This window comes from Strix uralensis, chromosome 18, assembly GCF_047716275.1.
Source record: "Strix uralensis isolate ZFMK-TIS-50842 chromosome 18, bStrUra1, whole genome shotgun sequence".
In the NCBI taxonomy this organism is placed as follows: Eukaryota; Metazoa; Chordata; class Aves; order Strigiformes; family Strigidae; genus Strix; species Strix uralensis.
In genome coordinates, this window is record NC_133989.1 from 11,894,410 (window position 1) to 11,916,632 (window position 22,223).

General features: G+C 54.1%; 1 protein-coding gene across 4 annotated transcripts in view; it reads right to left on the reverse strand.

The window, feature by feature from the left end:
• PLCG1 (phospholipase C gamma 1) overlaps positions 1-22,223 on the reverse strand; it is a 50,116-nt gene that overhangs the window by 18,012 nt on the left and 9,881 nt on the right. For all 4 annotated transcript variants that reach the window (XM_074888182.1, XM_074888180.1, XM_074888181.1 and 1 more), the window contains exons 2-7: positions 8,156-8,308; positions 6,949-7,042; positions 6,345-6,392; positions 1,326-1,410; positions 407-490; positions 32-54 (exon numbers count right to left, since the gene is read on the reverse strand). In XM_074888182.1, the coding sequence (XP_074744283.1) occupies positions 32-54; positions 407-490; positions 1,326-1,410; positions 6,345-6,392; positions 6,949-7,042; positions 8,156-8,308 (487 nt within the window). The remainder of the gene's footprint in view (positions 1-31; positions 55-406; positions 491-1,325; positions 1,411-6,344; positions 6,393-6,948; positions 7,043-8,155; positions 8,309-22,223) is intronic.

The following is a 22,223-nucleotide window of genomic DNA, read 5'->3' on the forward strand; positions in this document are numbered from 1 at the left end:
CCTTCCCCAGCAAATACAGAGAATTATCCACCTTTCTAGGAACGGGACATCCATCTGCAAAAGAAGAAGCAGAAGCATTAGCTTTGCCCTCAATCCCACCAAAGTATGTGAAAGCACAAACTGATCAAGAAGGTAACGGGGACAGCAAACCAGCACTGTGCAGCTCGGCTTTCCTTTACAGCCATTGCTCAGCCACTGCCTCCCCCGTCCCCAGCAGCCCAAGCAGCTCCGTGCTAACCAGCCTAAAGCAGTAACTTCTTTACTCCCTGTCATCCCTGGCCCAGAGGTAGGAGATAAGAGCTATTAGCTGAGGGCAGCAGGGTTACAAAGGCAATTAAGAGGAAATGGCCAGTAACAAATATCGTGTCTCCCTTCCCTTCCCAGCCCTGGAGAATTCAGCTCTTACCATCTTCTGGGCACTGAACATCAGGCTGCGGTAGAGCTGTGCAAACTGCCCGTACGTGATATCCCCATTCCTCTGCTCCACGTCCTGTGGCAAAAAAAACCCCAGAGATTTTACAGGGGCCACAGACAACTCTGCAGGGCCCGAGGAGTGTCTCCTCCCACCAGGATTCTCAGGGGAAAAGGAGGAGGGAAAATCCAAAACCTGGCCAGACTTTGTCTCCTACCTTTGCCCATCTCTGCTAGTGTCAGTGGGGCCCCATAGTGCCCAGGACACAGGCACATCCTCAACCAAGTTACACGATTCCCCAACCTCACCCACATAAAGGCATCACAGTGCTGATAAAAGTGTTACCGCTTACTTGAATAGTTACAAAAGGATCATTTTGATTTTTTGTTTGCAGAGAGCACCTGAGGTGCCTGGGAACTGTAAGACCCAAAGCGTATGCTCTCCTTTGGCCTTGGAGTTCAGTGTTGGTGGAAGTGGCTGCTCATGCCGAGACGACCCTTCGTTCCTGGGTCTGCAGTGATGCCCGCAGAGCCGGCCGCCTGTCACTCGGTGGCAGTGGGTTGCAGGACCCAGGATGCAGGACCCGCTGACCTCACTGCTTGTCCTCCTGCACTGCACCCCACCAGGGCAAAGCCCACGACGGAGCCAGGAGCAATGCGGGGAGCGGGGGAGGCAGGGTGGGGCGAAGAGAGGGTGCTGGCCACAAATGGGCCAGGGTGCGGCACCCAGTGGGAGCTGGCACCTCTTCAGTCGCCACCGTGGGTGGGGGCCCTCCCGGGAAAGGCTGGGAGCCTCTGCAATATGCAAACGCGCTGTGGGAGTTTAACCACCGCCGGGTTTTGCTCAAAGGCAGGCAACAGGCTGCTGAGGGTCCCCGGTGTGAATGAGGAGAGCAGAGGGGCCACACACTCACCGTGAGTCTCTCCCGCAAGAACCTCATGTTGGGGACCCGGTAGTTGACCTGAGAGAGCATGTTCTTGAGATCCTTGGCGGAGATCCTGGCTCGGCAGGGGAAAGAGGGAAAACAGGTTCAGGAGGTCTGGGATGGAGGGGTCTCATCCCGGGACCGGGGCACCACATGCACAGAGTGGCCGTGCCCAAAGGGGATCAGCCTGACACACAAGGATGGATGCACAGCCCCTGGGGCTGGGACCAAAGGCAGAACAGAAGAACGTTTTCCACCCCAATGAACTCTGCATCTACGCTGCACGTGGGGAGCAGAGAGAGGTACCTGCATCCCAGTAGGAACTGCAAGCACCTCTCCTGCAAGCTCCTAACACTGCAGGGCAAGGTCCAGCACCCTCAGCCCACTCGAGCTGATGCGCAGTGGGCACACAGCACCTACTGCTTTACAGGAATGACCGGGGAGAAGCATTTTTCAAGTATCTGTGCCCTAACATGGATGCTGGGTGACCAAGTCCCTTCCAACACCCACTCCCTGGCCTGGGGAGGGAGCTGGAGGAGGGCAGGCTTTGCAGGTGGTTTGGACCTGGCTGATTTTATCCTAAAGAGAGGAAAAAAAGCCGTTTTCAGTGTCTAGCCACAGGCACAGCGCTGCTCTGTCGTGCCCAGCTGTGCTCCCCCAGCCACTGCCACACACACTGCTGGCACGGGGCAGCCAGTGCGGCTGCCCTCCCCCCAAGGCCCTTCACACCAAACATGCCGGTTCCAGGACCGGCGACGGCTCCGGCTCCGGTGCCAACCCCGAGTGGGATCCCGCACCCAGGCGGGCAGAGACAGGCAGCAAAGAGACCTGGGCTGCCCCTGCCTGCTCCCGCATTGTTCCCCCATGGGGCAGCAGCAGCCTTGCAGTGAGAAAAAACGTGGATGTCTCCCATCTGCAGGATTTAAGAAGCTGAGAGGTCTGCGTTCCATCATTTCCTGGCAGCTCCTGCCTCAAAAGCAAGTCCTCTGAGTCCGCCCCAGCAATCGCAAATGCTGCTTTTGCCTCCCACTGGGCAAGTGGGAGCTCAGGACCCTACAGGATGCTCCCCCGTCCCACAAAGCCTAGGGTAGGTCTGACCCTGGGAACACCCACGGCTTTGGGGCGCAAATATGAATATGCCAGGGAAGATGTCCTGTGCAGGGGTCACGCTGTCATCCGCAGCAATGTGGAGAGGCAGTGTGAACCATGTCTCTGTTATGCTTTGCCCTGGAAACGGGGTGATCTCAAATGACACAGAAAAGAGGAGAGATGGAGGGAGCCCCAAGGAGAGGGAGAAACCGGCTTGTGTCAGGCGCTGCGGAGACGAGGGCTGCTGCTGCCGGTGGGACACAGAGAGCCCTTGTTTCTGGGCTCAGAGCCACGGGGGACTGGGATGCACGCACAGCCAGAGCAGGACCTGGCCCGGCTCCCGTGCCGTGCCCAAGGCCAGCACCTGGCTGGCCAAGAACCGTGCAGGCAGCGTCCTGCCACTTGCTGGCAGGACAGGAAAAAAAAAAAAAAAAAAGAGCTGACAAATGGCACCAGCCCCTCCCAGCTCTATGAGCTACAGAGCCAGCAACACGCTCTCGGCAGGAGCAGCAGCCTTGGTATCTCCCCCCTGCACCTCCACCTTCTCCAGCCACAGAATTCACCCCTGGAGCTCAGGGGGAGTGTTTTGGGGAGGGGAGCCTGCTCTTTCCCTCTGCAATGCACCAGCATCCACGGCCACATGCAGGGTGCTGTGCAACCCCCAGGGCAGGGGTGTCCCAGTATGGGGTCCTTGGGTGACAGGGAAATGGGGTGATGTGGAGGGGGAGCAAGCCAGGAGCACAGTGGTGACTCATGAGAGATGCCCTCATGCATCAAGGGCCACAGCAGGCAGCAGCTCTCGGGGGACCCCTGACGGGACACCCAGAGTCCCCAGGGCAACCCAGCAGCAATCCCCCCTTGGTGAGAGGCTGAGACTGTAAAAAAGCTCTTGGAAAAAGAGCAGGAGGGGCTGAGCAGCAGGACCAGCAGTAGTCATTGGGCTGGAGACCTGCTGGAACCAGCGCCTGGCTCTGGTGATGCTGGACTGTTTCACAGGGAGGTGTTGGACCACGGCACTGCTCCTCAATGTGGCAGCACCAGGAGAGGCGAGAGCAAACCCTGTAAAAGCTGTGACTAGCATTTCCTTCTCTGCTTCAGTAGGAGGATAGGGTATGAAAGGATTTTATTTACTGTGTGTTATTAAAGTGTTGGAGAGCTTGGATAAACAGCTTGGTACTATTTTGAGACTAGAAAGTAAAAACCAAATAAACAAACTAATTTCTTCTACGGAAGTTTTTTAAGGGCTTATGACAAACAGGCCAAAGGAGAGATCCAGCCATCTCACAGGGGATCAAAACGTTCCCCAGTGCTGTAACTCTGCTCCCAGCCACGGGCAGCTCTCCTAGCCAGAGGTGAAACAGTCTCCTCCGCAGCAGTTAGGAAAAAAACCCCAGCATCCTGTTATCCTCCTCTTTCCACCTAACCTCCCTTGGAAAAACAAATACCCAAAGGCCCAGCAGCCAGTGAAAACAGCCAACATCTGCCGGCATGCTGGAAGGTATGCACAGGCACCCAGCCGGGAGACGGCGGAAAGGAAAGGGCTCCAGCGCAGGAGGCTGGGGCGCAGGGCGAGCATGGGGTACACGAACACTGGGAATGATTTCTTCAGCTGCCAGAAGAATGCCCGTTCTGGAAAGAACCAAAGATGGTTTGCAAAAGAAGTGGTTTTAAAAAAACCACAATGCACTGTTCCCTTTTCAAGCCCTTTTCCAGGCTGAGAAGCAAAAGCAAAGAGCCCAGCGACACCAAAGTTAACGGTAAAAACACTTCATAAGGGCAAAGATTTCATCCAAGAGATGTATATGCCCCATAACTGCTGTCTCTACTTTGCGGAAAACACATGGACGCTTGTAAAATGGGGTGACCCAAAATCTTTCCACATTCCCCCTCTATTTCCATTTTGCTCCTTTCGCTACCTGGGCTGGAGCAGCAGCTCTTCCAGTTAAGCAGTTTGCATTGAACCCCCTTCCCTGGATTGACAGGGAAGGAACACGCTGCATTTTTCTGGCTTAATTCTAAATGCTAACAGAAAGATGATGAAATGGCAAACAACAGGAGAGATGAAACAGGCTGGCTTTCAGCTCTGCTGAACATACCTCGGGCAGACAAATCTATATATTCAATCTCTTTTGTCCTGTTGGGATGCCATTTCATCAGTTTTACTGTACAACCAGATGAGAAAGAGGACCACTTTTTTCCATTTCTGCTGCATTCATGCTCCAAAACCCCCACACAGCCACCCCTGCACCTGCCTCAGTGCTCTCCACTGCTGAACTAGGAAATATTACGCCAAGACACCACTGAAAACCAGTACACTGTGTATAAACCCCAAGCTTGGATTTGAAAGGTGTGGCATACGCAGAGCAGCTGCAACAGATTAAAGGCACCTCTCCTTCCCTTTCTGCCTCTGCGAGGGTTTATCCTTCCTCCGCAAAAATCCCTGTGCACCCAATGGCGCTCTCACCACGCCACAATATAAATCATTGCAAAGGCAAAAATGTGCCATGCAGCGGGATTTCCCCCAAGCAACATGCTCCTGCTCCGCTCTGAGATGCAGACAGGTTGAATTTAACCCCTGGCTGCCTGACAGCGGGGCTGTCTGCCTGTCCTGGCTGTCACGGGCCGCACGCTGCGGCTGGCGGGGAGGGACACAGCAGTGGGGACCAAAGCAGGATGAGAGGACCCGCTCGCTTCTCCTGATGAATATGGAGCAATGATTTTCGCCTGCCGATCCACAGGACTGACCTGTCTGACTGTGGTCACCCACGGCTCCCCAGCAGCACGCTCCTGGCACAGCCAGCCAGCTTTACGGGGAGAGTTTCTTGGCAGGAGCTTGCTGCAGGGATGAGGAGGACTCCAGGGCTCAGCGTGAAGCATGGAAATCGGTAGCAGTGTGAGATCAATGCTGTTGGCAGGGACCAAGCAGAGGATGCTCTGGAGCCCACAGGTCTGCCCGGTGCTCTGCAGTGAGCCCTGCCAGGACACCCAGGCACATAAAGGGGGCAGGTGGGGTCTGGGTGCTCCACCGCAGCCAGGAGGCACAAGCCAATGTGTGAGTGATGGTCCCAGCACTACCCTCTCCAGAGCAGGACTGGAGGAATCCCCCTACTCCAGGGGAGCACAGTAATGTGGAAATCAGTGCAGAAAGATTAATGGGTTCAGATAACATCACAGGGGAAAAGTGTCCCAGGGATGGAAGGAAGCAAGTAACAGCACCTTGGGAGGAGGAGACTGGCAGCAGCATGTGGCCAGGGAAAGCAGGTGACAGCAGCAAACAGAACGTGGTGGAACTTGCCTCCTCAACAGGGAAACATCCCTTCCCTTATCTCCTCATGATGGGTCATGACTCAATTCCCTTCCCCTGTCTTCTCAAGATGGGTTCAAGCGTGACATTTCATCTGCTAGGACGTCACTAAGCATTCACCCAAGAACCCCACAAGTAGTGGCCCTGCTGCAGCCCATCAGCCTAGAAGCCAAGCAGTGGGATGATCCATGGCCTCACGGATCTCAGAGGAGAACAATAAAGCAAACAGGGTGCAGAGTGACAAACACAACCAAGTTCAGCCCTGATGGGGTGGCCACAGCGGTTTATTGGCTCTTTGGTGTCTGCCTTCTCGGGTGATGCCAGCTGGGGATGAAGGTGTTTCACAGCTATGGGCTCTCAAGGTTCTAAACAGCTGGGAAATCAGTCAGGGAAACAAGACAATTTTTTGAAGCTTTTTTAATTTGGTGAAGATCAGTCAGGGAAGTATTTGGACTTGAATTAAGGTTCGTTGTAAATGAAAATTAAAAACCTAAAGAACCCAACAAAAAGTCTAAAGCAAAGGCTGGGGTTTCAAGTCAAAGGTAAACATTTCCAGTTCAAAGCCTTCTATGAGTGTGCACGTCTGTGCAAGTGAGGGTTTTCTCTCACCCTACCTGTCTTCCCGGTTGCGATCCAGTGAGTAGAACTGCTTCCGGAGCCACCTAAATGGAAAGGCACAAACACACACACACTTAGCCCCAGCTCCTCAACAACAAGCCCGTTTGGTTTGCTGCTGTCTCTGGAAGATGCTCAATGTCACGCCGTCCACTCCCACAGCCCTCCTGCCCACCAGAGAACTTGGCTCTGCTCCCCTTCCAGAGGCAGCCTACCCTATTTTCATGCAGGCAACCTGTCCCCCCTTTAAAACTGTCTCTGCCTGAAAGTGAGTCTACAGATTAGACAAAAACCAAAGTTATGCTCTTCTACATGCCTCTACACTGAATTGCTACAGATAATACAGGCCAGGCACACATAAAAACATCTGTTTTGTGGTAAAGCTCCTTTTCCCTGCATGCAAGATCAAACTCTGACCATAGACGATGTAGCACAGTGGGTCAAGGGGATGAAGCCTCTTGAGTGCAGAGGCAGGAGTGCCAGGTCAGCACAGCTCAGAGGGAATGAGATGTTGTCACTGTGCTCGCCTTTTTCTGTCAAAAAAGGACAGAAGAGAGGGGAAAAAAAAAGAAAACAAGTGCAGGACAAGGACAAGTTCCTCACCTTTCAATCTGCAGGGGGGTGGCAGCCCTTAGAGTGTCTGCCACCAGCCAGTTCAGCCCCTTGATCCACATATTGACCTCGTCCTCGGAAGTGGCTGCGGAAAGTGCACAGGAAAAACGGGAGGAAGGGATGTAGAAGCTGATCGCCACCCCAAACACCTTCCCCAGCATCTTATATCCCCTATTCCCTCCTTCACCCCCTTTCTGATAACAGCCCTCTCGTGTGCAGATGCTCTGGCTGGCTCCTCTCCCTGCCAGGCTCCTGCTCCCCTCCCATGGGATGTCCTCGGCTGGCTGGACCCCTTGCCCCTGCATCTCACACTCTCTCCTCCCTTCAGTTCCCAAGAGCTGGGGGTTATCTTTGTCCCCAAGCAGTAATGCTCTGGCTGGTCTGGGTGACAGGCCAGCACCTTCTTGGGAACGTGTGCCAGCTCCTCCATAACCTCCCTGCCAGCAGCTCCATCCTTCCCAAGGGCAGAAGTGCTGTCCCTGTCCCCGTGTCCCACAGCACTAGCCAGAAGGCAGGTTTGCCATGGACATTAAGGAGTCAGCATGACTGCCTCCATCAGTGCTCGTCTACGAGACACAAGATTGAGTACTGTTTCCAGAAAAAGGTATCATCCATCAGCTGAACTGCAGCCAGTGATTATGACCCTGTCCTCTGTCTGAACAGGAGGAGACTCAACAGCATAAACCCCCCCTCTTTCAATAGCAAAACATAAGGTTGGGTGCCTGAAGTCCAGCTTAAGTCAACAGACAATGCGTTGAGGAAAGCTGAGACCCACACCTCAGAGTTACTGAGGCTTTGTGAGTTACCGTTTGCCACTGGGAGCGTTTTCTCAGAATTGCAAAGCAGAAGTGAGTGAGATTTTACCACTTCATGCATGGGGCCGGTTACCACAACGCAGCTGATGAACACCAACATGCCAAGCTGAGATAAAACACTTGATTTCGAGCACACATTTGAACTACGGGCTTCAGTTCACCCAACTTTTGGGTTTACTGGGCAAATGAACTGATTTAACTAGGGGTTGAATGTGTACCCTTCAGGGAACTGGTGTCACCTTCTTCCAAACACACTTCCTCAGTGTGGTGAAAAACAGCATCTGCCCAGGGATGTGTTCCAGCTCACTCATGGAAGGTTGCATCAGAAGTTTGGGTCCTGCACAACCCTGCCCTGGCCAGCCCTGGGGCCACGAGTGCTTTACCTTGCAAGCTGAGAGTCTTCAGCCGGAATTCTGTGCCATACAGGACCACGAAACAGTGAGAGTGGTCCGGTCGGAAACATGGATCCTCCTGGTACCGGTCAAAATCACGTGAGTTTTTTCCTGGACGAATCTCTTTGATTTCACGAATATCCACTAAGAGAAAGGGAAAACAAAAGGGGAGTTCAGTGAATAGCTTGAAATTCCCATGAAGATGGAGAAGGAAGGGCATGGATAAAGCCGTTTCAGTCATCTGAAGAGCTGGATTGCCACACATTACATGTTGGCAGACCCAGGCATGCCTACGGCACTGCGGTATGAGGCTCTGAAGAGTAAACTGTGTTTCCCTGGATATGCTGGCAAGACAGGATGAGACGGCTGCCCTGGCCCAGGCAGAGAGCTGCCAGACATCCAAGGACAGTGGGCCGGTGCTGGGGATGGTGCCTTGTAGAGGGACTCACTGCATTCAAGCAACAAGTGACCACAGCAGCCTCCCAGTCCCCTCCTGCCACCACTAATGGCACGGGCTGAAGAGGCACCAGAGCTCTAGCACAGCACCGCCAGTCTGGTCCTCAGCACAGCCACAGGTGCTCGGGTCCTCCCAGAGAAGCTGCCCACACTTCTCACCTTTGACAAGCCCCTCAAGAGCCCCAGATTGCTCCTCAACCTTTCAAAGCAGCACAGAGATCTCACCACTTATCTCGCACATCTCTCTTGCCACGCACATGTGGTTGTGCATGCACACCAGCCTGTAAGCACGGCCCCTTCTTGCCGGTTCCCTAGGAAGCCTCCCCAGCCACCACCCCCCTGTTCACCTCTGTGTCCCCCAAGAACGTTGGGTGTCTCACCCGCAGCAATCCCCAGGCACAATGAGCAGAGGGCAGTGCTACCGCTACTGCAAGCTCCTTCGTCCTTTAGCTTCACACCTCACGCTTTCCTCTTCCTCTACCCAACATACATCTGCAAACTTCACTATTTTTGTCTTTCAAGACAGCAACTTTTTTTTTTTTTTTTAAGAGAAAGCTTTTCTAGAGGTGAACCCTCTGAGAGCGCAACCTCCCGCCCAGCTGGATGAAATCCTGTTTGCAGATGCTGCGTCCTACAAACACCATAGATTTAAGATCCACTCCTCTCCAAATTCAAGTTAGATACTGAAACTTGAGTTGATTCTTGCTTTAAACAACTTGATGATGCCCCTGCCCCCCACCTCCCCACTTTCACCCTATGTCTGCATTTTCTGGCATTTCCCACCTGCCCCATTAGCATCCTCCCAGCTCCTCTGAGCACTACCAGGATGCCCAGGGCAGACCCTGTCTTCATACACACACTATCTTCACCAAGAAAACTCTGTCCTTCCCTAGATGAAGAGGGATGAAATGTTTATCGTGGTGTTCAGAAGGCCACAGATGAAAGCACAGTGCAAGGATCAACCAAGCCCAATCTCTGGAGATCCAGTTATGGTGGATCTGGCACAGCTCTGGAGCAGAATCAACTGCAGCAACCCCCCCGTGCTTTCAGGCAGAATCCCCCTCCCCATCTCACCGCCAAACACCTTCCAGAGAGAAAAGATTAGAAAAAGCATGAAAACTGCCAAATCTCTGCAGATCATTTGAATTACAGACACCACCAGGGAGGTGTGCTATCAACAGCCGAAACATATGCAAGGTGCTGGTCAGAACTAGAACCGAGGGAGGTGGGATAACAGCTCAGGGCTCCCACCTCTCACAGTTTTGTAACAGAACATGTAAAACAGGTCCCATAGACTTTATTTAAAAAACCCAACTGGTTTCTTTTTGAACCTGTGGCAGCGGCGGATGGACGGTATTGTCAGGGAGCAAGTCCACGTTGCAGAGGAAAGCTCAGAAAGTTTTATCTCTTGCCAGATGGGAGACGCCAGGGTCCTGGGTCACAAAGCTGGTAATTCAGTTGGACAGCATAATACCCTGGCCAGGGCTGGGGCTGGTGACTCCAGGGAGCTGTGCTTATGTTTATTATCCTCGTGCACATCCATAATGTCAACATGCTTCCTCCAGGGAATGGCTGAAGAGGGCAAGATGAACTGCAACCAAGCCATGGTCAAATGAAACCCCCAGACGGTGCCCACCGGGCTAGGGCAGGGCAGGCAGCACCACCATCACATCAGGCTTCTGGGACATGGGGACAGCATTGTTCTGAGGATATTCCTTAGGTTATAGGGCTGGAGTCACACCTCAGCAGCCGTCCCCAGTGGCCCAAAGGCCAAGCATAAGGCAGCAGTGTGACCATAAGGGACAGCCCAGGGTGACAAGTGCTGACCCAGGTGGGTCCTGGCAGCGAACGGCAGCGGAAATCCAGGCGTGGGGCTGGCGAGGAGGCAGACCTGCCTGGCTACACGTGTGGGTGGTGAATCTGATGGTGCAGCTACAACATCATCCTGGCAGCTTCAGCTGTGGCTCGTGGAGAAGAGGAGCAGATAACTCTCACCAGCTACCCTGGGGCTGTGCTCCTCTGCGAAGGGCAGCTGTGAGCATGCCAGAGCATTGAACGCCAAGTGAGGAGAAGGAGCTGAAGAGATGCTGGTAAAGGAGCATCTCGCAGCCGCCCTCCCCAGAGGAAATTCTGGGAAAGGACTCTCATTGCCATAAAACAAAGAGAAAACAACAACAGCAACAAGAAAAAAAAAAACCCAAACCCAAGAATCTTTGCTTCCTGGAAAAATAGTTTCTTAAATGCTCGGGGGAATCAAATAACATTTCTGAGTCACGTTTCCAAAGCAGATGATGCTTCTGAGCAATGCGGGATGGAGATTACTGCAAACCTGGCGTGTAATTCATCCCAATTAAACTCCACTTACTGCACTCACTGTGGATCGACTCGCCTTTCATTTCAATTTACTGCAGTTTAAAACTAGACAGAAATGCGATCCGCTCATCACCCGCAGCAGCAGCCGACAGCACTGAACTGCATCGCGAGAGATGACGCTCGCTCCAAACGAACACCACGGCAAGCCAAACACGGGGCTTGACTTTGGGGAGACTTGCAAACTCTACACGAGGAACGTGGGATCCTCTCTCGGCAGGATACACCGTGCAGCACCCTGGGTGTGCGTCTGGAGATGACGGCAGCCTGCTTGCTGCCTGACACAGGACATATCCAGACTGACCACTGCAATAACCCTCCAAAGCTCATCAGCTCAGGACAAGAGCACAGAAGGACTCAGTTCCTTGGGGCTGCAAAGGGAGGACAGACAAGCTCCCTAAAATAAGCAAGGGTGTGACTTTTTAAGGCATCACCTACCCTTTGGAAATGAGCTGGCTGGAAGTTCAAACGTTAGCGTGCCCTGCCGTAACCTGCCCATATGCTCACATCCTTAGTGACACAGCATGTTATTTCAGCCCTTAAAAAACCGTATCACAGTTAAGTTCTTTGCATCCAGGACATGCACAGCAGGGCTGAAGACTAATCCTGTCTTTGAAGGATGCAGACCTTGACCAACGCAGTGGGAAAGAACTGGCAGATGGGTTTTCATGGTAGTTTACCAAGCAATAACTACTTAAGGGAGGTGCCAAAATATTAATGGCTTTCCTTTGCATCACGCTGCAAGTGTCTCGTCTGCGCTTTGGGAGGCTGCAGTGTGCTAACTATGCCCTGCACTCACCTCTCACTGCATGGAGCACCAGCGGGGGTTAGTAGAAGTAAGTAGTAAGGCAGAGCTATTGTAACAAACTGCATACCTAAAATCCACGCAATGGAGAGAGCCCCGGAGCAAGTGAGGTGCTTATCAAAGGCAGAAGCACGCAGGGAATTCCTAGGGCGAAGGGCAGCCTCTGCGAGGACCGCGCACCCGGAGGCAGCGGGGCAAAAACCTCCAGCCCACGCACGCTTGCAGCTGCTTGCTCGTCTCTCTCATCCTCCCAAACATGCCTGCGTGTGCCGGGGAGAAGGCGGTTTAGGGTTTGGTTTGCGCAGCCCTCTTCTTGCCGCAGAGCAGCGGATCGGCCTCTTGAACCCTGCTGTCTCTACTGACTCAAACACCTTCCCGACCCCCTTGCAGCATGGAAGGAAATGACTCTTAGCAGGAAGCACAGCAAGCACAAATGCCACCATCCCGACCAAGCAAATGCTGAAACGCTGCTTCCCTGCACCGGCCCCTGCCTCCATCCCACCCCAGGCACCCCTCCAGCACCCCTCTGCCAGCACAGAACCGGGAGCCACTGTGCATGGGGGAAAGAGAGAATAAGACATCTGCTATAGGCCAGGTCTCGCTGGGGTTTTCTCTTGCTGATTTGGCTTGTGTCAGCTCCGCGACTTGCTGCAGCTCGTGGGGGTAACCCCAGCTTTGCACAGCGCCAGCCAGGGCCCGCTGCTGCAGGAGCACACAGCTGAGCGGTGCAAAACCTGCTCCGGGTGGGTTCTGCAGCCTGGGCTGAGCACTGCTCAGCCTCAGCTTTCCTACCAGCAGAAAGGCTGCAGGCAAGCTTGCTCTGCAATGGAGGCAGAGCCTACAAGCCCCATCTTCCCTTGCCCTCCCCTGGCTCACACTAACTCCTCTCTCCCACACCTGGGTGACACTCTCCCATCTTTCCACCTGTCCCCACCACCACCAGGCACATTATTCCAGACAATAAACCAAACTCCAGCCTGTAACTATTTCCACTGCAGCATGCAAGAGCCCCAAGTCAAACACCACCATCTCCGCACAACCCAGCCACCCTCTTGCCTGTAAACAGGAAACCCAGTGCCGGTGGCAGCCTCCCTGCCCTCCCAGGCTTGGGCCACCTTTGTCTTTTAATGCCCCCCTGGCTGCTCCCACCGCGGTTGCTGCAGCAAGTGCTGTTGGCTGCTGATCCCACACACTTGGATCTGCTCGCCAGCGTCTGTGTTTACTCAGGCAGAGCCCTGAGGCTTTGCAAACCTGCAGGGAGGGTTGTGGGGGGAGCTCGGACCCCCCAGGGCTGGCAGCCAGCCTTGAGCAGGGAGTGAAAGCTGAAAAGGAGAGGGCAGATGAGTGGAGGTGAGCTAGAAGCACAGCAGAGGTTCCTCATGAGTGTGATGAACGGAGGATGGCGGAGCGCACGCTGGAAATGACAGCTAACCACTGCTCCACCACCCTCTGCACCAGCAAGTGCCCCAGGTGGGTGGTGGTGTGGGCTCAGTGACAATGGCCCACGTGTCCCACCATGGGTCTGCACCTTGGGTCCTTGCTGGGAAAGACCTACCAGAGATGTGGCCAAAGACTAGGGGATGGGCGTCTGATATGGCCCCAGCACCGTGGGTCATGCGCATGCCTGCGCAGAGGAACAAGTGGCAGGTAATCCAGGATGAACCCTTCAAAGGTAAGTACCCTGTCACCAAGGTGAGCCACATCTCCTCCTCCTCCCCAAGCCACCCTCTCCCAGAGCATGCTGTGGAAGGCAGCAGTCACTGCAGAAGGTAGAAACTGGTCTTCATCCCATGCGAACAGTGGCAAGAGGAGGAAGAACTTGGTGCCACAGCGATGGCAGAGGTAGAGGGAAGCTCTCTGCTGGAATATAAACTCCGACGCAGTCTGGCAGGGCTGAGATGTCTCAGAGCAGGGACCAGCAGCAAGCAGGGACAGATGAGCAGTGGATGAGACAGGAGGCCTGGAGCAAGCTGGAGCCTGGAGGACACTCCAGCCCTCCCAGGCGGGCGTGCTGGCAGCAGCCAGGAGAGGCTCTGAGAAGGAGGCAGCGAAGCCCATCCAGCCCAGAGATGCTCTAAGCCCCTCACAGGGTTCCACGCTGCACACTGAGCTGTGCCACAGCCGTGCAGACAGGTTGTGCCCTTCACAGCCTCCCAAACTTTCCCCAGCCTACCATCAGCAGAAAGGCCTGGCCATTCACCACTTATAAAAAAGAACATGGTCACATTTCTGGGCAAAGAGCCTTCCCTTCAGCAGGAGTGGGTTGCATCAGAAAGAAAAAGCTGACCCCAGATCCACCCCCCACACCATTTAAGAAAAAAAAAAACAACCAAATTACCCTCTGGTTACACAAAAACCAGATCCACCCTTAAAGTCATTTAAAACTGAAACTTCGTCCAAGCCTCATTTAACCACTGATGGATAGGGTGTTGTAACACGTAAGGATAAGGACACCCTGGAACGGGCTCCAAGGGTTGCAAAACCTCCACCTCCAGAGGATTTTTGGAAAGATCTAAAACTGATTAAATAAAAAAAAAAAAAAAAGCTGACAAAAAGAGTGTTTAGCTCAGATTACCTTCCAGGGTGGATTTATCAGGGACAGCCTCCAAGAGAACTCCCACCCCTTCAACAAGCATTGCTCGGTGCAGTGTGTCTCCTCGGGGACAAACGGTGCAGTGACAGCCACATGGTCACTCCCAGCCCTGCCTGACCTCAACTGGCTGACATGGACTGATCCTGCCCCGGGGCAGCAGAAAAGCCTCCACACTACTCACTCTGGCAAAGCGTTTTTAAAAGAAAGTCTTCCTGCTATTTAACACTGTGGATCCCACTGAGCACAACCCTGTGGTCATCCCTAGGCTTCCCATCACTGGAAGGGCACTGGGCGGTCAGGCCCGCAGGGAAAAGCTGCCAAGGGAGAAAGAGGAATAAAAGAAATGACTTGTGTGTGCATGTGGGTTAAAATAAGAGAAATCTATTATGCAACAGCATGGAGAAAAAAGTAGCGCCATCTCCCTCTTCATATTTCAGCGGAAGCCCCCTGAAATGGGTATTCAGGCCAGCGCTAGATATCAGAAGCTGCAGGAGCCCGGAGGAGGACTGCAGCCCACCTTCTCGTGCTGGCGTTCACCAGCTGGTTTATCACCCCATGAGCAACCCTGCCCAGCCTGGGGCTGCTCTTCACCTGCTCAGTGCTTCAGATTTGATGACTGCAACCCAACACCGCTCAGCAAAATAAAAAACCCAACCAAAAATCCCCCATGACTTCAAGGGGAACCATCGAGTGTGTGCTAAGTGCTTTGCTGGACGGGGGCCAGAGCCTTCAGCACCTTGCAGTCTGGAGCCCCATCGCCTGCCCTTCGCTATTTATCAGGCCCCTTCCACCTGCAAAGCTCTGGGCGAGCCCCGTTTTTGTCCCTGCACGGACCCATCCCCGCATGCACCAGGGCTGCTGGAGGAATTGGACAGTCAGTAACTATGCGAGCTTGAATTTGGTTGGACTGCAAAAATTAAGGTAGCTCTTACAAAACGCATGTTGCACCAAGAACGAAGGCAAAAAGCAGGATTTGCACTTTACATCCCCTCCACAAGAAGCAAAGCAGCAACCCCAACCGATCAGAACCATGTTTCAGTGGGAAGAGTTGTGCATTTCTCAATAGTATAGGTTTTCAGAGTGACAATAGCTCAACCTCTCAACCCCCACAAGCTTCCCTTAATCGATGAGACTAAAGCAGACAGCGTAATGGTGAATTAAATGTCTCTGCACAGAGACACGGCGAAGAGGTTACTGCATCCTCCTCCCCGCCGTGCTCGCTGCCGTGCCTGCCATCAGCGTTGCTGTGCATCAGCTATCAGGTTTCTGAAGGACAACCTCATGCCATTAACAGATGGCTTATCCAGACAGGACAACAAGAAACCAGCTGAGGCCTCTAATTTGACCTTACTAATTTTTCAGAGGGCAGGAGGCTGAGGCATCCGTGGAGGCCAACATAAACACCAAAGCAGCAGTACCCTGTGCCCCAGCAAATCCCTCATCCTCTATGAATGAAAAACAGCCATGCTGCCCTTTTAGTGAGGCTCCAAAACCCCCGTCAAAAGCTCTCTCACCCCCACTACTGTCCCAGGGACGCAGCCACCCTGGTGCTCAGGGACCCTTTGGGTCCTGCTGCTCTTGTTGCTGCAACATGCAGGTACTTCTCCTGACTCAGGAGAAGATGCAGGCAAAGCTGTTTTCCCCTCCAGACTCGGCTCAGTTGTGTCTCCAGTTGCTCCAGCAAGTTGCTTCATCTCACCTGCTACCTGCATCTGCAAACAGCAATTTTTTGCTCCAAGACACTGCATTTTGCTCTGAAGCAACTGTTGCATTAGCTCTACCCCAGAAGCACCAACATTCATGCAGAGAGCACTTCGGGAGAGAAGATGCTGGGAAAAAAAATAGCTCAGTGGGCTGGAGATGGGACAACAGGGAGCTCCCAGTTAGCCAGGATGACTGGGACTAGCCTGGATCCCGACTCAGATCCTGGCTCTCCTCTCAGCGATCTCAGTCAATCAGCGTGGAGCAGGAGGATTTGGCAGAGAGCTTAAATGCTGCCCTGGGAACCGGCACCCCTGCCCAGGCGCCGACAGCGCATAGCAGCAGCCCACGCGGGGCACGCAGGGACGCGCCGCCTGCTCTGTGGGCACCGGTGTTTCCTGCCCAGGCCTCCGGCTGCCGCTGCCTCCGCTGCGCTCCTGGGCCACGTGTCCTGTGGCTTCTGAGCTCCAGTTCCTCCCTCCCCTGTGCCCCCCTCAAAATCCTTATCAACTGCAGAGGAAACTAGAGGAGATGCGCAGGGAGATTAGGAGATGCTACACAGCTGCATCGCTCTGCGGGTCAGAGGAGAGGACGCGAGGGACCGCCCTTCACTCCTCCATCCCACGCACCCACATTATGGGCTGGAGCAGGGAGGCAAAGGTCCTGCCCAGACATCCCCCTGCTCCTACAGGGCACTATGGACCTCTCCCCAGGCTGACCCAGACCCTGCTGCTCCACCAGCTTTAGCCTCATGCAGCTTTCGAGAGCTCACAAACATCCTTCCGACGCTAGAAGCAGAGGTAGCTGTGGGCTGGCAGCGCCTATCCTGTATCGCCAGCACATCTCTCCCGCTTACTCTCAGTTACAAGAAAAGACGAGTTAAAAAACCAAAGCTGATCCCCCACATGAGCAAAGCAGCCTCTGCCCACAGCCCAGCACAGACCGGAGACATAAAGACTGGCAGTTTCCACTCTGCTGGTTTCAGCCTCCCAGGGACAACCTCACACTCAGGCCCACCTGGCCTGAGCCACCCCCCTGCCAGCGCTGCCACCATGTCCATCACCACTGCGTGGCCTCAGCACCGCTGAGGTGGCGGCACCGGACCCATCTCTACCTCTGGTGGGCTGCACAGCCACGGGCAAAGCACTCCAGCTCCTTCCCCAGCCTCGGCTGCACAGCCCCTGGTTGTACCCCTGGGGCTGTGGGGACAGGGAGAGCGTGTCACCAGGGGAGCGCATCAGCCCAGAGCACCTGCTACAATCGCCACACGGGTATGTCCATCCCAAAGCCAGACAAGAAACCACAACAGCAAATAAAGCAAAGGAGCAGAGGTGGGACACTGATCCCGAGATATGGTCACTTGTTGCAGTCACAGCCCAAGCCCCTGAAGAAGCACCAGGAGCTCCCCCCCCAGTCCTGAAATCCTTCCATGACCCAGGAGCAGCCCTGCCTCTGGGCACCTGCAGCCAACACCTTTCCAACGGGGAGAGGGAGGAAGGGAGGCTTGGGAGAAATGGGGCAGGATGCATTGGTCTCTTACCCAATGTCAGCTAATGGCCAGCAGTTAATTAGCAGGGTTATTACAGGGAACACCTCCACACACCCCCAGAAGGACCGGCTCTCCCGGTTGCTCTCTGCCCTCAGGCTGTTCTGCTGCTGTCACAGCCTTTGGCAGGGGGTGTTTGCAGGGCACATGGGGGGGCTTGCTGGTTGCAAAAAGCAAGCACTGGCCCAGTCCCACAGCCAGGCTTTCCTCTCTGAGCAGATGAACAACTTGTACGGGATGCTACGGCTCTCCCAGTCTCCCCCAAGCCCTGTCCCATGTCACTGGAAACGGAATATCCCATGCAAGCTGGTCACTGTGGCTCCCTTTGCAGTCCAAGGAGCAACAGGCACTTCAGCCCAACCCTACACAGGCGTAGAAGGTAGAGACTTCTCAGGAGACACATCTCTTCCACGACTACTGGAGAGCGCACATTTGGCTCGCACCCCGCCTCTGGGGTGGCCAGCAGGGAACATTGTGGAGAGAGCAAAGAACAGGGCAAGCTCATTTGACGTCTCCCTCCAGATAACCTCTAAGAGAGACCCCAAACTGCAGAGTGTTGGCCGGTGGGAGGGTATCTGCCTACAGCAGGATGCAGGTGCCCAATTTTAGGACAGCCACTATGCTGAGACGTGAACCCCAAGCAACACAAATAGTCTGCAAAATATGAAAGCAGAGTCACACTTCATGGTGCAGAATTCACCCAGCTCAGTGCTGGGTCTGGGAAGCACAGACTTGCCCCTTGCTGGACACCAGCAACCCCGTCCCTCCAGCACAGCCCTGCGAGGGCAGCGGTGGGGAGCTCAAGGAGACAGGCAGCTAGATGGCAAACACCAGGCGAGGGCTGCAGCAATCCCCCCTCCTGGGATGCTTCGGGGCTCCCTCCTGTCCTCCACAGACATTTTGTCTGCATGAAATTATGGGCTTTTGTACCAGGATTTTGTGCTGGGCATCCTGGGCTGCCGGCTGTATTCACTCCCATGTGAAAAGCTGGCACTTGTTGCACCTTCACCACGCAGGACACAGGAGAACATTTTCACCCCAAATACAAGCAGAGCTGATGCAGGTAGGGTAAGCCCCAGTTTTCCCTTGCACAGACACTGCTCTGAAGAAGTCCATGTCCCTTCCCAGATGAAATAAGGCCGGTGGCGGCCTGCAGAGCCACCCTTCAGTCATCAGCCTGGTCTGTTTGAGAGGCACAAGCTTCCACTGACTCAAATGGAAAGGGGAAGCTTGGCACCGGTGCTTCTGGACAGACAGTCTGTCTAGGCATGGCTCCGAAAGCCACCCCCAAGGTGACCTTTTTCCTACGTGGCATTGAGGGTTCCATCCCCCTCAGCCCTGCCTAGGCGAGAAACGTTGTGACCTTACAGGAGCATAATAAAACGGTGAGAGGATGGGGGAAGCTGAAGATCTTGAGCACAGCTCCTCCAGCCTGCCTTGCCCCCTCTCCCTCCCTCCTGGGTGGACGCGCAGCAGTAAGGAGATCTGGGAGGTACCACAGAGGGCAGGGATGGATCGATGGGGCACCCGACACAGTGCTGTGTCTCGGAACGGAAACGGGTGAGATGCTCAAGAAAGCTGCTCCCTGTGCAAGTGTCTCCTATCAAAGGGCCCAATGGGGAGCATTTCTGTGCAATATTCCCTCTTCCCTCTCCTTGAGCTTACAGGGTCACTGATGTCCACAGACTCACAGCCAGCTGGAGGACTCCTACCCACTGCCAGCGCTGCCTGGGAGGCGAAGGGACCAAGCAGACTGGCAAAAACCAAGCAGGAGAGAAGGGCAGACAAGGCAATCCAGCTCACAGCATGACAGCCAGGAGCTTCACAGGGCCAGCAAGGAAACCGTGGCAGAGGTGGATCTGGGGACCTGGGTGTCCAACAGCAGCAAGCTCACCTTGGAGCTCTTTGGGGATTTTTGCACCCAACATAGGTGCCTTCTTGACTCTTTCATGCCCAGGGAGTCATGCCCCACCACAAAGCAAATGGAGACAAGAGTGACCACATACTGTCCCCAGGACAGGACACAAAAGCAAGGAGTGAAAACGAAGGGACAGATAATATTTGTCACACTGGCAGAAAATGCCAGTGATGTTCAGATGCCATGACTCAGTTTTCATCCATCCCACCAGACAACGCAATCAAGTTTCCGTGACAGTGATTTAACAGCAAAGATGACTGCTGGCCAGGACATTCAATGGTAGCAGGGAGATGGCTCATTCCTGTCCCTACCAGGGCTTGAGCTCTTCAGTGTCAGGGTAAAGTTGGGAAGAGAAGGATCCCATCTGCTTCTGAGCCGTTCGAGGTCACCACAACAGCCTGACCTCTTCCCCCACCATGCTTAACTCAGAAGCTGTCAAGAACTGAGTATTCACTAAAGCACAGATGTGATTTCCAGATGTATGCCCTCCCCTACATCTCCCTGTGTGCCAGTATCTGCAGGAGAGGCCCCAGAGGGCTGTACCATCTCCACCAACAGCACAGGGAGTAGCTGAGGCACCTCCTCCTCCTCCTCAGGCTCTCCATGCGAGTCCCTTCCATGCCATGAACCAGAGAATGAGGCAGACAGAGTTACCAGAGCAGCTGCTGGTGAAATCAAACCTGCTCTGTCCCAAAGTGGTTAAAAAAGGAAACAATTAATCTCCTCTTCCCTATTCACCAGTTTTGTTCTATCTGCACTAACCATGATGGGAGCACTGATGGTGGGGGCTTCGCCTTCCATTGCCAAGGCAGGAGAATGGTTGATAACCAGTCCATGGCTTCTCGTTACAGCACCATCCAACTGAAGATCTCCAGGCACTGAGCAGATACTACCTAAGCCACACACTGCCCTAGCAGGAGACGTTATCTTCAGTTTATGTGGGAGAAGCATGTAATGGTGATGGTCTTCACACCACTTGGTAGAGGGTCCTCTACCACTTGGGCTTGTTTTTTTCTTCATGACCTCACCTGGGATTTACAGAATCATCTAAGTTGGAAAAGACCTTGAAGATCATCTAGTCCATACATTAACCTCACACTGACTGTTCTCAACTCCACCAGATCCCTCAGCACTGTGTCAACCTGACTCTTAAACACCTCCAGGGATGGGGACTCCACCACTGCCCTGGGCAGCCCATTCCAAGGTCTAACAACCTGTTCTGGAAAGAAATGTTTCCTAATGTCCAGTCTAAACCTTCCCTGGTGCAACTTGAGGCCATTCCCTCTTGTCCTATCGCTTATTACTTGGTTAAAGAGACTCATCCCCAGTTCACTGCAACCTCCTTTCAGGTAGTTGCAGAGGGCGATGAGGTCTCCCCTCAGCCTCCTCCAGACTAAACAACCCCAGTTCCCTCAGCCGCTCCTTGTAAGACATGTTCTCCAGACCCAGGATTTATTTGGTCCCCAGAACTGGAGACCTCCTCCTGCTTGCACACTGACTTGTTCCATGGTTCGTACCAGACCTGATGTGCCAATGCTCCAAAATTTCATGCCCTCATCTCTAAGTCTTTTCATAATATGTCCCAGAGCCTAAGCTGCTGGGGATTATGGGGACCATACTCCAATCAGCAGCAAGACCTTGAGAACAGGCTGACACAAGGCATTAAGTGACATATGAGACACTGAAGAGGGAGGAAAAAAAAAAAACCCACAAACAATTTCTGCTGCTTTTCTGGGATGTAGAGAAGTCGTGTCCCAGCAGAGCCAACTCCCCGCTGCCCAGCAAGCCTGGGGAGCCTGGCACTGCTCGGGATCTACTCTGGGATCTGGGACAGCTTTTTGGTCCTCTGAAGCTGAGGAGGGCTGCAAGATGGCAAGGATTAGCAGAACAAGAACTGCAGGATCGAAGGGGAGCGGCACTATTCAAAATACCCTGGGATCCTGACCAGAAGAACCAGAGGTGGATGAATGACGCCTGGCAGAGGTACCTGAGCGCAGCAGCTCGGAGAGAGGAGGCAGCAGGCACTCGCTTCTGCTCTCATGCAGCCCAGGAGCACGAGAGCCTTGCCCTCTGCTCACGCCAAGAAGGGCCACTTCAGGCAGCACCCAAACGCTCAGTAAACCGAGCCACCCCCCATCCCACCTCTCCGCCAGCTGGAAAGCAGATTTATGGGGTGCAGATTTACAGGGCAGGGTACCAAGGGGGTTAAAGTCCTCTTGGACTGCCAAGCCCCCACCTGCAGCCACCCCTGTTCTCTGACCTGGCTTATGGGCTGGGAACCAGTGTGCAGAGACACCTCCCAGAGAGGGTGAGGAGGAGGGATGAAGGATGCACAGGCACACACAGGAGGGATGTCCTTTAATCACCACACCACCCAGCACTTCTGGGAGCAAGTAAACAGGAAAAAGACTCTCAAGCAGCTGCTCTATTCAGCGTCCCTGTGGCGCACAGCCTGCCACAACAGCCTTCCCTGACGTCCCCTCTCAGTGATGATTTCCAACCCTGTCCAGCCCGACCCTAGTGCAGATAGATGCTCACATGGAGCAGGATGGGGCCCTGCACAGCGCAAGCCAGGCCGAGAGCAAGGTGCAAGCTGGGGAAGCTCCAGCAGCGACAGAGCAGCTCACAGTGTCAGGAGGCAGCAGAGCAGCCACAGCATCGCTGCGTGCC